Here is a 12949-nt window from a genome sequence, read left to right as displayed (position 1 = left end):
TAACGTGGGGAGAGGGCCGGGGAGAGAGCTAGGAGACCTGAGAAACTGAACTCCCCAAACGGGGGAAGGTATCTGTGGGGAATCCGGGTGTGACTTGGGTTTTCTTTCTTGGGGAGGTTTCTTTGGCTGATTCAATTTCCCCCACGCAACCCAGGGATGGTTCAGAGACTTAGGAAAGAAAGAAAAGGAAAAAGAACCCAACCTGGCGCATGGCGCAACTTTGCGTCCCTCGTGGGTCGCGGGGATCCCTGGGGACCCAGACCTAGCCCGAGGCGTGAACGTCCCGAGCGGCCCCCGGCTGCCCCCTCACGCTCTGCGACTCCGATCGGGCCGCCGAGGCCGGGCCTGACCCCTGACCCCTGGCCGCCCCGCACCCGCACGGCCCCGCGGGGCGGTGCTGGGCGCCGCGGACTCCCGGCCGCAGTGTCGCCGCAGCGCCGGCCCCGCCCTCCCCCGCTCCTCCCCGCCCCCCGCGGCCGCGGTCCCGAGCGCTTCCCGAGCCCAGGCCCGCGCCGAGCGCAGGTGAGCGCCCGCCCGGGGACCCCAGCCCTCACCCCGCCCCAGCTCCGCCGCCCCGCGCCCTGGCCAGCGCGCTCGCGGCTCTCGGACCCGGGGCCGGCGCATGGGGGATGGGGGTGGGCAGCCCGGCCGGAGAGACAGGCCGGGGGCTGGAGCGGACCTTGTCCTCCTCCCCTCCCCTGCCAGCCCCTCCCCCGCTCGCCGCGGGGACCCTACTGTGTGCCAGTCCCCTTCGTGGGCCGCAGGGAGGGTCCGGCAGTGGGACCGGGACGGAGCCGGCAAGGCTGACGGAACCGGCTTCTGAGACCGGGAACTGCACGTGCAAAGGCAGGGAGAGTGGACATCAGGTTTGCGCCGAGCCCGGTCGGGGAGGGGCGGGAGCGGAGCCCCCCAGATTGGACGCAGGGCAGAGGAGCTCAGACAGCACCCCCAGGACGCCTGGAAGCCAGAGTGCCAGAGCTGGGCAGGAGCCCTCAGGGGTGAAGGTGGGGGAGGTGGAGGACGGGGGAGAGGCTCCTGCCCAGCTGGGACCCCAGCGCCCTGGGGGAGAGAGCAGGGGCACCTGTGTGAGGTGGGGCGAATTCAGTACCTGCCTTACAGGTTGTTGGAGTCCCCGGGACAGGACACAGGCTCCTGGTGAGGAGTTAACATTGGGCACTGTTAGAACTTTTCAGCAGTGGCAGCTTGGGGACGACAGACAGCACTCCACACAAACTTGGGGACCCTCCCTCTGTGCCCCTGGCAAGGACCTTTGCCTTTGAGTGGGGTCACTGGGCTCCAAGTCGATCTGGTATGCAGTGGGTGGCAGCAAAAAAGCCCCTGGAGTCTCCTTCCAGGCCTGAGGCCCTGGAAGATTTAGACCCCTAGGTGCCAGGGAAGGGAAGGAATGGCAGGGACAGGCCTCTGGTGGCAAGACCAGATCTAACCCCTTCTGGGATCTGTGGCCCAGCAGGTGAAGCCTGAGGCCAGGCAGGAAGGAGAGGGCAGGGCTGAGCCAGAGGTGAAGCCAGGACCTGCAGAGGGGCCCCTCAGTGCCCAAGGAGGGGACAGATGGGGCAGGTGTTGGTGGAGGTTTACAGATCTGCCTTGGTGACAAGCGGGGAAAAGAGCAAGGGCATGCCCAGATGGCTTTGGGAACCACCATCTCCTGGCCTGTAATGGGCACCTCTAGGGCAGGTAAGATCAGGGCCAGGCGGTAGCTGGTCCTCCCCAACCTGTCCTCCTTCCTTGTCTACCTCTTGCTCTCAGGGATCTACCCACGGCCCTTCCTGGTATCTGGGCCAGACCAGGGGGCTTTAGCCCCACCTCTAGTTAGACTTGAGGAAGAACTTCCAGGGGAAACAGAGAGGGATGACAGTGGGATGGTCAGTTGTAAACAGGGAGGCTACGCCTTTGTCCGGGACTTCCAGAGTCCACCTGTCAGCTGCATCTTCCGGAAGGCCCACCCTGAGGCTTTGAAGACACCTTGGCAGCAGGGATTTCTCTGCTGAGCAGGTACTCCCACCGCCAGCCAGGTGGCTTGCAGGGCGTTAGGGTGATATGGTGCTTCCTGGCCCCTGCCCATTTTAGAACTAACTAGAGGGGGCAGGGGAGAGGCCATACACATACCCCCACCTGCTGATTGACCTTGACGAGACCTTGGCCCATCGGTTTCTCTATCTGCTACCGGGCATGATCTCAGCACCACAGGCCTGGTGGGCATTAGTGACGGACCGGAGAGGGCTGAGGGAGTTATGGCTGCTGGGCACGGGCCATGGCAGGGCTGTGTGCCTGGCTTCCCTCTCTCCCATAACCCTGTCAGGCCCGGGCTGGCCGCCCACTTTTGTTCACCATAGAGCTGGGTTTCCCTGGGGACCAGTGACTGGCCCAGCCCCACACCCACTCCCGGCCCCTCCTAGCCACACTCACCCTGGGAGGAGAGGGGGAGGCTGGGCTGCCTCCTGGACCCCAGCCCTCCTTGCCCTGCCTCCAGTCTCGGCCCACTGCTGGGCTGGGAACAAAGAGCAGTGGTGGCCCTTGGAGGAGGTGGATATCCGAGTGCCAGCCTGGGTGGGGGCTAGGGGAGGCCAGTGTCACCCCCACTGTAGGAAGGAGAAACCGGACTAGGAGGGCCTTGGCTTGCCCAGGGTTTGACCCCAGGCATGGTGATCTCCCAGGAAAGTGGGGGTCCCAGAGCTCCCAGCCTGTGGGCTTTGTAGAGGGGAAGTCAAGGACTGGGGGCCTGAGGGTAAAGCAAAAATCAGGGAGGACTTCCTGGACAAGGCAGCTGTGGGGCTGGACTGAGGGTGGCTGAGGTTGGGGCAGAGGGGCTCCCCTGGCAGCAGGTACAGCCCAGGGCAAAGGTAAGAGGCCTGAGTGAGGGTGCTGGGCTTGGACAGCCCTAAAAGCGAGGTGCCCTCCAGGGTCCCATGGCTCTGGGACCCAGTTTCCCTGCACACAATGGCTCCCGGCTCAAATGCAGGACTCTTCCAGAAGCTTGTCTCTGTGTCTCTACCCACACCCCCATCAGAGCCCTGTCTTGATGTTCCAGTGTCCCTGCAGGTCCTAGAGGCAGCTCCAGCTGGGATGGCTGCTCCAGCATCTCCAAGGGCCACAGGGGTTCCTGCCCCATGGGGGGTGCCCTAGGTCTCTGACAGCCTAGTCTGCGCTCCTGCCTGCCCACCCATCCTCAGGCCACTCGCCATGGGCGGCTGCTTCTCCAAGCCCAAGCCAGGTACCTCTTGCTTCCATGCTCCCTCCCCCCCTACTCCTCCCTCCTTCCCCTCCCCCTCTGCTCTCGCCTTGCCTGGAAGTAGGTCAGGCTAGGCAGGAGCCATGCAGAATGTTAATAGCTGCAGGTGGGAGGGGTTGGGGGCCTGGAGCAGCTCTCCCGGCCCCCGCCTCCGCCTCCAGCAGGTGCCCCTCTTTATTGGGGGCTTTGGGTGTTGGTGATGGGAATAGCAGCTGGGGCCCTCTTGAAATGGGGAGAGGAGGGTTCCTCTGGTTGCGGGGGTGGGGAGGGGGCTGCATCCCTCATGGCTTGGGAAGTGGGCTTCTGGGGACACCCTGAGCCACTGTGTGACCTAGTGCATGCAAGTTACCTCACCGAGCCTCAGTTTGCCTCTCTGCAAAATGGGCCTGACCACACTGACCTCTCAAAGTTGCTGTGAGGATGCAGCAGGCAGGCGCCCACCGACTTTGCTTCTCCTGACCCACTGTGATCACAGGCTGCCTCCTCAGCTGTTCTGGGCACACCTCCCCATTTGTACAGGAAACCTCCACCCTGCCCAGCCTGAGCAGCTCCAGCCAGAAGTCGGGGCGTCCTGGGTACTGGGGAGGTCTGGGTCTGTTCTCCACTGGAGACCATGTGTGTGGGGCTCTCCTTCTGGCCCCACTGTCCCTCTTGCCCCTTGCAACATCCAGGGAGGCAGGGCTGTGCAGCCATGTCACAGATGGAGAAACCAAGGCCCAGAGAGGCCTCTAGAGCCTAGCCAGTGCTGCCTCTGTCCCCGCCAGCCACCCTGCCTGGCCAGCTCGCCCGCCAGCTCACCCCAGCTCCCCTTACCTCATACCCGGCGGCTCCATTACCTTGGCACTCATGAGCCTTGTCTCCTTTTCCTGGGTCTGAGGGAGAACTCGGGGGAGGGAGGAGAACCATGCCACCCCACCCAGGCAGAGGAACCCACCTGTGCCTGCTCCAGGTAGCCACTCTCCCCCACTCCTGTGCTGTGGACACCCAGGCCTGGGACAGATCCCACCGTCCTCCTTGCCTCAAAGCATGCCTCGAGCAAATGAGGTCCATTGCCCCCCTTGTAAGTGTCAGAAGGACGCCAGCTGGCCCCACACTGGGCACCTGTGGGACTCCTGGGCTGGCAGGAGGCCCTGGGAGAAGATTCCACCTGCGGTTTCTTTTAAAGGACCCTAAAGGGCTGGCCTGCCTGGGACACGAAGCCCCAGGACTTCTGGTGTGGGGGCTGGCCACTGTCACCACCCCAGAGGCAGTGCTAAGAACATGGACTCTTGAGCCCGAATCCAGCCTTGCCTCTTCCTGGCTGTGTAGCATTGGGCAGGTGATTTCACCTGAGTGTGAGAGAGGTGTCCTCATGTGTGGCCTGGCACACAGGAAGCACTTACGGAACATTATTATTCTGTGAGCTGGGCTCTCTGCCACCAGGGCTCCCCTGCGGGCTCTAGCTAGAGGTACCCATCTGGGCAGGTCAGGAGTGAGGCTCAGAGAACTTCAGGGAGTGAAAGCGTTTGGGGTATGAAAGTTCAGCGGGGGTGAGAAGGGGCCACGGAGCAAGTAGAAGATCTTTGTGCAAATTCTTCACTTTCTGTCCTGTCCACTCGATTTCGTGGCTGCGTGCATGTCAGCATTACGCTCCCTGCGCTGTCCTCAGGGTTCCATGTTCCTTTTTTTTTTTTTTTTTTGAGACAGAGTCTTGCTTTGTTGCCCTGGCTAGAGTGAGTGCCGTGGCATCAGCCTAGCTCACAGCAACCTCAGACTCCTGGGCTCAAGCGATCCTTCTGCCTCAGCCTCCCAAGTAGCTGGGACTACAGGCATGCGCCACCATGCCCGGCTAATTTTTTCTATATATATATATTTTTAGTTGTCCAGATCATTTCTTTCTATTTTTTTTGATAGAGATGGGTTCTCGCTCTTGCTCAGGCTGGTCTCGAACTCCTGACCTTGAGCGATCCACCCGCCTCGGCCTCCCAGAGTGCTGGGATTACAGGCGTGAGCCACCGCGCCTGGCCAGGTTTCCATGTTCTTGATGGGAAAACTCCAGGCCAGTCCCTTGCTGGGCTCAGAGCTAGGGGAAGTGCAGGTCTCTTGGCATCTGGTCACCTGCCCTTTGTTAAGCCACAGGGCTACCTAAAGGCTTTCCCTCCTCCCCGTGGCTGCCAGGAGGCTCAGAGCTAACTGATAAAACACTACTACCCAACTCCATCTGCTGAGCTTCTACTCTGGATTACATAAATTTTCTCCTTCAGCATTCGCTAAACCAAAGAGGTAGGGCGCTGTTCTCTCTGTTTTATAAGGAAGAGATTGAGGACAAAGGATCTTGTGGACAGCTGGCAGTCATGGAGCTGGGGTTGATTAGTTCTATGGGTGAACAGAGACACCCCCCACACACACACCTTTCCACTGCTGCTCCTGACTTAATGTGTTCATTAGACTGCCTTGGCAAGCGTGCCTTGGAGCCTTCTGGAAGGAGCAGAAGATGAAAACAGCCTGACTTGGCCACTGTCTGGCCCCCCACCGGGCTGTTCCTGTGAGCTCCCACAGCTCACATAGCTGTGGGAGCTGAGTGTCAGCTGAGTCCAAAGCATTTTTCTTTTTAATTCTTCCAAAAACATTCTAACACCATTACATAAAATGTAGAAAATGGAGGGGAAACACCCCACCCGTGACCACCCGCCTCCCTGACAGCGTGGCTATGTGCTCTGCACCCCTGCCAGGCTGGAGTCAAGGAACTGACCTTCAGCCCTGTCCCCTGTGGGCCTGGGGCTGAGCTGGGGGCTGGGTCATGAGGAGGGGGAGGGGGCCTGGCCAGGGAGGGGGATTAGCGCAGCAGGAGATGAGGACATGCAGGGGCCAGGCAGGCAGAGCAGGCAACTCCTGAGCTGGGTCTGGGTAGATGGGCCTGCAAGGATGGCAGCCCCTGCCAAGGGGCCAGCACAAGCCAGGCCAGGAGGTGCGTCTCAGCGGCTAGGCTGGCTTCTTTGTTTCTGGGGTGTCAGGTCAGCGGTGGAGCCCGGAGAAAGCTGCAGGCTCTGGTGCACTGGGGATGAAGAGGGGCACCCCCTGCTCGGGCATCGGCCCATGCTGTGCCAGGGGCGGCAGCAGCCCCGGAGGCCGGATTATCGCTGCTAAAAATTCTGTTTATTGTTCCCTTCTAATTAGAAAAATACCACAGGCACATCGTAGGGAATTTGGAAAATGTGGAAAAGTATAAAGAGGAAAATGACAGTCTCCAGCTAACTCCCCTCTAGACTAGGCCCCGTGGGCAGGCGGAGGACGTGTCTTCTGTGCGGAGGCCGCTGGGCGCCTGCACCCCCTCTGTGCTGTGCACATGTACCCCTCCCCTGTGGGGTTCACTCCCGGGGCTCCAGACCCCTGCACGGGAAAACCTAGCGCTTGGTCAATCATGAATGACTCTCAAACTGGTGAGAAAAGCTATTTTAAAAAGTTGAAATTGTGTACATTTTATTTTTTAATTTTGAAAAAAATCCAAACCTATGGGAAGGTTGCAAGAATAGAACAATGAACCTTCCATCTCCTATCCCCAGACTCACCAGCTAGGAATTGAGCCGCGGCCAGTTTCGGCCCCTGCGTGTCTGCACAGGAGTCACATCCCGTCACCTGTGGTCCGTCAGAAGATGCCAGACTTAGGGCGTCAGGGTTCTTCCCCCACTAGATTCCCCAAGAAGAGGGAATTTCAGGGTCAAAAGAGCTCTGCTCAGTGTCCGCCTCCTAATTTATACTTGCAGAAGGAAACGTGCAGAAAGTAATTCAAACAGGCCCAGGGTCCTTCCCTCTGCTTCTTGCTCGTTTTAAGGGTTTAAGGCTGGTTGCTGGCAGGGCAGGGGGAGTCCTGGGCAGGTCTGAACCCCCCACGAGCTGGGCCCTGTCCCCAGCTTCTGGTGGTAGCAGACATGGGCCGAGCTGGGGGGCTCATGGCGCCGCCCACCCCCAGTGGAGCTGAAGATCGAGGTGGTGCTGCCTGAGAAGGAGCGGGGCAAGGAGGAGCTGTCAGCCAGCGGGAAGGGCAGCCCTCGGGCCTACCAGGGCAACGGCACAGCCCGCCACTTCCACGCCGAGGAACGCCTGCCCACTCCTCACCCCTACCCTGGCCCCCAGGACTGCGTGGAGGCGGCCGTCTGCCACGTCAAGGACCTCGAGAATGGCCAGTGGGTGCTGGGCTTGGGAGAGGGGATCAGAGGGCCCAAGGTGGGAGGGGAAGGTACAGGCCATGGATGGCGGAGCTCCCTGGGGGGCCTGGAAGGGGCTATGACCGGCTCCTCCCTGGACACTGCCTTTGTGGCTTCTGCTCTGGGCCTGCTCCCCGAAAGGCTGGCCCTGGGAGAGGGTGCCCACAGGAGGTCGTGCGTGCCTGGCACCTGGCCTGACCTCTCAGCACAGCTGCTCCCCAGGATGCGGGAAGTGGAGCTGGGCTGGGGGAAGGTGTTGCTGGTGAAGGACAACGGGGAGTTCCACGCCCTGGGCCACAAGTGTCCGCACTACGGCGCACCCCTGGTGAAAGGTGAGATGTCCAGGTTGTGTGTGGGCAGCAGGGGCAGGACCTCCCACGCCCCAGGCCAGGTCGGCTTCTCCCTGGGCTTCAGGGTCCTCATCTATTAGTGGGGTCTCCTGGGCTGTGGGGAAGAACTAGCAGTTGCTGGGACACAGAAACCGTCGCTGGTGGCCCCAGCCGAGCACCTCCCCTTCCCAGGCGTGCTGTCCCGTGGTCGAGTGCGCTGCCCCTGGCATGGTGCCTGCTTCAACATCAGCACCGGGGACCTAGAGGACTTCCCCGGCCTGGACAGTCTGCACAAGTTCCAGGTGGGGCCAGGATAAGGTGGGTGGCAGCCTGGGGGTGCAGAGAGAGGGCTGGTCCTGAGCAGTGCAGCCCTTCCAGGTGAAGATTGAGAAGGAGAAGGTGTACGTCCGGGCCAGCAAACAGGTGAGGAGATGGCTCGGGGCTCAGGCAGAAGGGACAGATGGGGAGGGCATCTTGGCCCAGAGAACAGCATGTGCAAAGGCCCTGTGGTAGGAGGGAGCCTGGCACATGTGTCTCGGGAGCAGAGTGAGGAACTGTATGGTGGGCATGAGGTTGGGCTGGTCTTGTCTGTTGGAATGACGGTTCACGACGGATGGCCATGACCCCAGCTCCCAGCCAGCCCCCACCCTCCTGCCACCCCCAGGCCCTGCAGCTGCAGCGAAGGACCAAGGTGATGGCCAAGTGTATCTCTCCAAGTGCTGGGCACAGCGGCAGCACCAACGTGCTCATTGTGGGTGCAGGTTGGTGGTGTGGTATGAGGGGTAGGGAGGGAGGGGGGAGTGGAAAGAAGTGGTCCCTGGCCCATGGCGCCCCCCTCAGGTGCAGCTGGCCTGGTGTGTGCGGAGACGCTGCGGCAGGAGGGCTTCTCTGACCGGATCGTCTTGTGCACGCTGGACCGGCACCTCCCCTATGACCGGCCCAAGCTCAGCAAGGTGCGGGCGCGGGCGAGTGGGGACCCTATCCCTCTGAGTCGCAGTCAGGCCCACGCGACAAGCCCTCTCAGCTCATGCCAGGCCTGTCTGTGGTGCCCCCAAAAGATCTGGGTCTGTTGAGTTCTGTCCTGCAGCCCCTGTGTCACCTGGGGCTGGCCCCATGCTCCCTGGGTCCCGTGTGCTCTGCTGTAGCATGAAACAGTGGCCGCCTGGCCCTATCTCAGGCTGGCTGTCTCCTGCAGTCCCTGGACGCACAGCCCGAGCAGCTGGCCCTGAGGCCCAAGGAGTTCTTCCGAGCCTATGGCATCGAAGTGCTCACTGAGGCCCAGGTACAGGGTCAAGGGTGGGAAACAGGCCCTGGGAAGGGTTGGTGGAAGCACGAAGGTCATGAGGCCATGTGGGCCCCTGGGGGTGTGGGGGTGCTCAGAGCCGCAGGGTGGGGAGACGGATGATCTGATCAGGGCTGGGACGGGAGAGGGAGAGCTGGATGGCACTTGGGAGGGTAAGGAGGCTTTGAGGGGAAGGTGATGTCTGAAGCTTAAGGAATGAAGCCCAGGCCAGGCACAGTGGCTCACGCCTGTAATCTCGCACTCTGGGAGGCCGAGGTGGGAGGATCGCTTGAGCTCAGGAGTTCAAAATCAGCCTGAGCAAGAGCGAGACCCCGTCTCTACTAAAAATAGAAAAAATTAGCCAGGTGTGGTGGTGAGCACCTGTAGTCCCTGCTACTCGGGAGGCTGAGGCAGGAGGATCGCTTGAGCCCAGGAGTTTGAGGTTGCCGTAAGCTGTGATGATGCCACTGCACTCTAGCTGGGGCAACAGAGCGAGACCCTGCCTCAAAAAAAAAAAAAAAAGAGAATGAAGTCCAGGTGGCAGGAACAGCCCCTGTGAGAGCTGCTTAGAGGGTCCGGCTGGGCTCCGGGAGTGTCACAGGCCCAGGAGTGAGTGGGTGGTGAGGCCCAGGTCCATGCCCAGGCCCATGGTTTGCTCGGCGGGGGTTGCAGGTGGTCACAGTGGATGTGCGAAACAAGAAGGTCGTGTTCAAGGATGGCTTCAAGCTGGAGTACAGCAAGCTGCTGCTGGCGCCAGGGAGCAGGTTGGAGGGTGTCTCCCTCCTGCCCTCCGTTGGACACTGGGCAGGGCACTGGCCAGGACGGGAGGGCTGGGGCTGCCAGGAGGCCCTCGCTGACGCTGCTGTGTCTCAGCCCTAAGACCCTGAGCTGCAAAGGCAAAGAGGTGGAGAATGTGTTCACCATCCGGACGCCAGAGGACGCCAATCGCGTGGTGAGGCTGGCCCGAGGCCGCAATGTGGTCGTCGTGGGAGCTGGCTTCCTGGGTGAGCCGAGGGGGCACTGGGGACAGTGGAGAATGGTTAGGTCATCATGGCCTAGCCCATGGCGATGCTGGCCCTGTGAGGGGCAGGATGCCAGCCTTCCGCCCCCTGCCCACCACCCCAGGGATGGAGGTGGCCGCTTATCTGACTGAGAAGGCCCACTCGGTGTCTGTGGTGGAGCTGGAGGAGACGCCCTTCAGGAGGTTCCTGGGGGAGCGCGTGGGTCGTGCCCTAATGAAGGTGAGCCCAGCCCAGCACCTGGCCCCTCGGACCTCTGGGGTGCAACCCAGGCCCTGGCTGGACTCTCACACACTGCCCGCTCGCCCGCCTGCCCTGCCAGATGTTTGAGAACAACCGGGTGAAGTTCTACATGCAGACAGAGGTGTTGGAGCTGCGGGCCCAGGAGGGAAAGGTGGGCCTTCTCCCCGCTGCCTGCCGCTTGCTGTCCCTCTGGCCTGAGCCCAGGAGCCGGGCCCACCCGCTCACCCCTCACTCCCCACAGCTGAAAGAGGTTGTGCTGAAGAGCAGCAAGGTCGTGCGGGCTGACGTCTGCGTGGTGGGCATCGGTGAGTGGGTGGGCAGGCCGGCATGGACGAGCAGGGCCCCCTGTACACACTCGCAAGTGACCTTGGGCTAGTCCCTTCTCCCCAAGTCCCAGTTTCCACATCTGTAAAATCGGGACCCCAACCATCCCCACTTCACAGGGCCGTTGGGGAAGGTATGTCCCAGGCTTAGCCCAGGCCTGGCGTGGAGGATGCGTCCGGTGATGCTGCCCAGTAATGCTCAGCTGCCTGCCCTGCCCATGCGGGCCGCGGGACGCAGGCCAGCCTCTAACTGCTTCCTGCCCCAGTTGAGGTGCCAGTTGGAGGGGGTGCAAAGCTGGGGGTTGGGGAGGCATGGCGTGCCGACCCCCACCTGGGGGCTTCATGGAGTGCTTCTTGGAGGAGGCGATACCTGAGGCCTGATGGGAGACCCAGGGGTGTGCGGGGGTCCAGGCAGAGGGGACGGGATCAGGAAGGCCCCAGGGTGGGTACCTGTGGATGTCAGCCTGGGGCTGGTGCAGGGGTGAGGGTGCGGGGCATGGACAGCACGGAGGAGGGAGAAGGGTGAGGTCGGGGAGTGGACATAGTGGCCTGTCCTGTCAGGTGCGGTGCCCGCCACGGGCTTCCTGAGGCAGAGCGGCATCGGTCTGGATTCCCGAGGTTTCATCCCTGTCAACAAGGTGGGGCTGGGGAGGGAGGGCAGGGTGTTAGGCTGGGAGTGGGGGGAGGTCCAGGTCAGGGCCCCTGCCTCACCCATAAAGCCCTGGACCTTCCCCCAACAGATGATGCAGACCAACGTCCCAGGTGTGTTTGCGGCTGGCGATGCCATCACCTTCCCCCTCGCCTGGAGGAACAATCGGAAAGTGAACATCCCTCACTGGCAGATGGCTCATGCCCAGGGTATGGCTAACCCCAAGGCAAGTTGGGGAGTGGGAGATTTTCCCAGGGTCTCCCCCAGGCCCATGCCTCAGTTGCTGGCCTTGGGTCCTGGATGCTGTGTTAGGCAGTTAAGGACCTGTGGTGGCCTATATGGCCAGCCTCATCCAGGTGATCAAGCCAGTGCACAGAGTGAGCCCTGTGGCCAATCTACAGAGATCTTCCTTCAGTGCCCTCTGGACACCCCAATTAGCCAGCCACAGACCCCAAGCCCAGCTGTCCTTCCACTGGTCTTTCCTTTCCTTTGTCCTCAAGGACACGCTCTGCAGAATTCCTGACCAACCTGCGCATCGCCCTGGGGAGGGAGAGGATTTAGTAGGTCAACTTCCCGCTTAATGCCTCTGTCTCCCTTGGGCTACTCAACAGTCTCTGTGAACTCGGTTGCCTTGTGCAGGTCCCCCGAGGCAGCCAACTAGGCCTGGAGACCCCGGCTCCATGGGGACATTGTGCTTTCTGAGGAATAGCTTTCCCCTCGTCACATTTGGTGGCCACCAAGTCCCCCAAGCCTCGCCCACTGTGCACACGTGGTCTGGGCCCCTAAGCTGTAGGTGCCAGCATGTTAGCCACCTCACTGCCTCATAGAGAGGAATGCCAGGCTCCCTGCCTGGGGCAAGGGACTTCTCCTCTGCACCTGCCTCCCCTTCCCTCTGTCTTCATATTATCTGAGGGTCTGCTGCTTGAAACCCCACTCCTGGTACCAATTTCTTTTCAAGTTCAAGGACTGAAGGACTAGGTTGTAAGGAACCCGAGGCTACTCATTAGGCAAGTATAACTAGGATTTAACTGGGAGAGTCCAGAGGACTCTGGTGTACATACAAATACTGTGGTCTAGGGGGCCTCACAGGAACTGAGAGGTCACCTACAGTATCCTCTATGGGGCCCTGTGTGTGGCTGTCATCTGTGCTTCCCTGGGCATTTATGCCCCATTCTCCTCCCTCTGCAGACTGATGTGTCTGATTAGTTGTATGTGTGCACAGCTGAAATGGCTGGTTAGGTCCCCAACCCCAAGAAGTAGACCTTCCGGAGGCAGGGCACTTTCTCCAGAGAGGTAGTCTAAGTGGCTAGCTTTGAGCCAGGTGTCCCCTCTGCACCAGTCAGCTGCACCTGCTGGTGGGTTGAGGGCTGAGCAATGATGCCTCTTGACCTCTAGGGAGGCCAGGAGTAGCCACACGTGTCAGGGGTCCCCAGAGCTCCAGGGGCAGGCAGTGTGGGGTGGTAAGGGCAAGGGGCGGGGCTCTCACCGCCCAGGGTCCTGCAGGGCGCGTGGCGGCCCAGAACATGCTGGCGCAGGAGGCGGAGATCAGCACGGTGCCCTATCTCTGGACGGCCATGTTCGGCAAGAGCCTGCGCTATGCGGGTAACCCCAGGAGCCTCGGAAGGGGGACGGGGTTGAGAGCGTTTAGGGCGGGACTTGGATGTTAGGGC

General features: G+C 61.3%; 1 protein-coding gene across 2 annotated transcripts in view; it reads left to right on the top strand.

Annotated features, from left to right (window-relative positions):
* Window positions 1–476: 476 nt before the first annotated feature.
* Window positions 477–12949, top strand: part of LOC105822383 (apoptosis-inducing factor 3) — a 29004-nt gene continuing 16531 nt past the window's right edge. For both annotated transcript variants that reach the window (XM_012659365.1, XM_012659363.1), the window contains exons 1-17: window positions 477–522; window positions 3050–3232; window positions 7200–7413; window positions 7657–7766; window positions 7956–8065; window positions 8142–8186; window positions 8428–8524; window positions 8604–8716; window positions 8959–9045; window positions 9718–9809; window positions 9919–10049; window positions 10171–10286; window positions 10387–10458; window positions 10549–10612; window positions 11192–11268; window positions 11371–11488; window positions 12783–12881. In XM_012659365.1, the coding sequence (XP_012514819.1) occupies window positions 3202–3232; window positions 7200–7413; window positions 7657–7766; window positions 7956–8065; window positions 8142–8186; window positions 8428–8524; window positions 8604–8716; window positions 8959–9045; window positions 9718–9809; window positions 9919–10049; window positions 10171–10286; window positions 10387–10458; window positions 10549–10612; window positions 11192–11268; window positions 11371–11488; window positions 12783–12881 (1576 nt within the window). In that variant the 5' untranslated portion in view covers window positions 477–522; window positions 3050–3201. The remainder of the gene's footprint in view (window positions 523–3049; window positions 3233–7199; window positions 7414–7656; window positions 7767–7955; window positions 8066–8141; window positions 8187–8427; window positions 8525–8603; window positions 8717–8958; window positions 9046–9717; window positions 9810–9918; window positions 10050–10170; window positions 10287–10386; window positions 10459–10548; window positions 10613–11191; window positions 11269–11370; window positions 11489–12782; window positions 12882–12949) is intronic.

This window comes from Propithecus coquereli, unplaced genomic scaffold, assembly GCF_000956105.1.
Source record: "Propithecus coquereli isolate 6110/MARCELLA unplaced genomic scaffold, Pcoq_1.0 Scaffold606, whole genome shotgun sequence".
NCBI classification, from domain to species: domain Eukaryota; kingdom Metazoa; phylum Chordata; class Mammalia; order Primates; family Indriidae; genus Propithecus; species Propithecus coquereli.
This window is presented reverse-complemented; position numbering and strand designations above follow the sequence as displayed.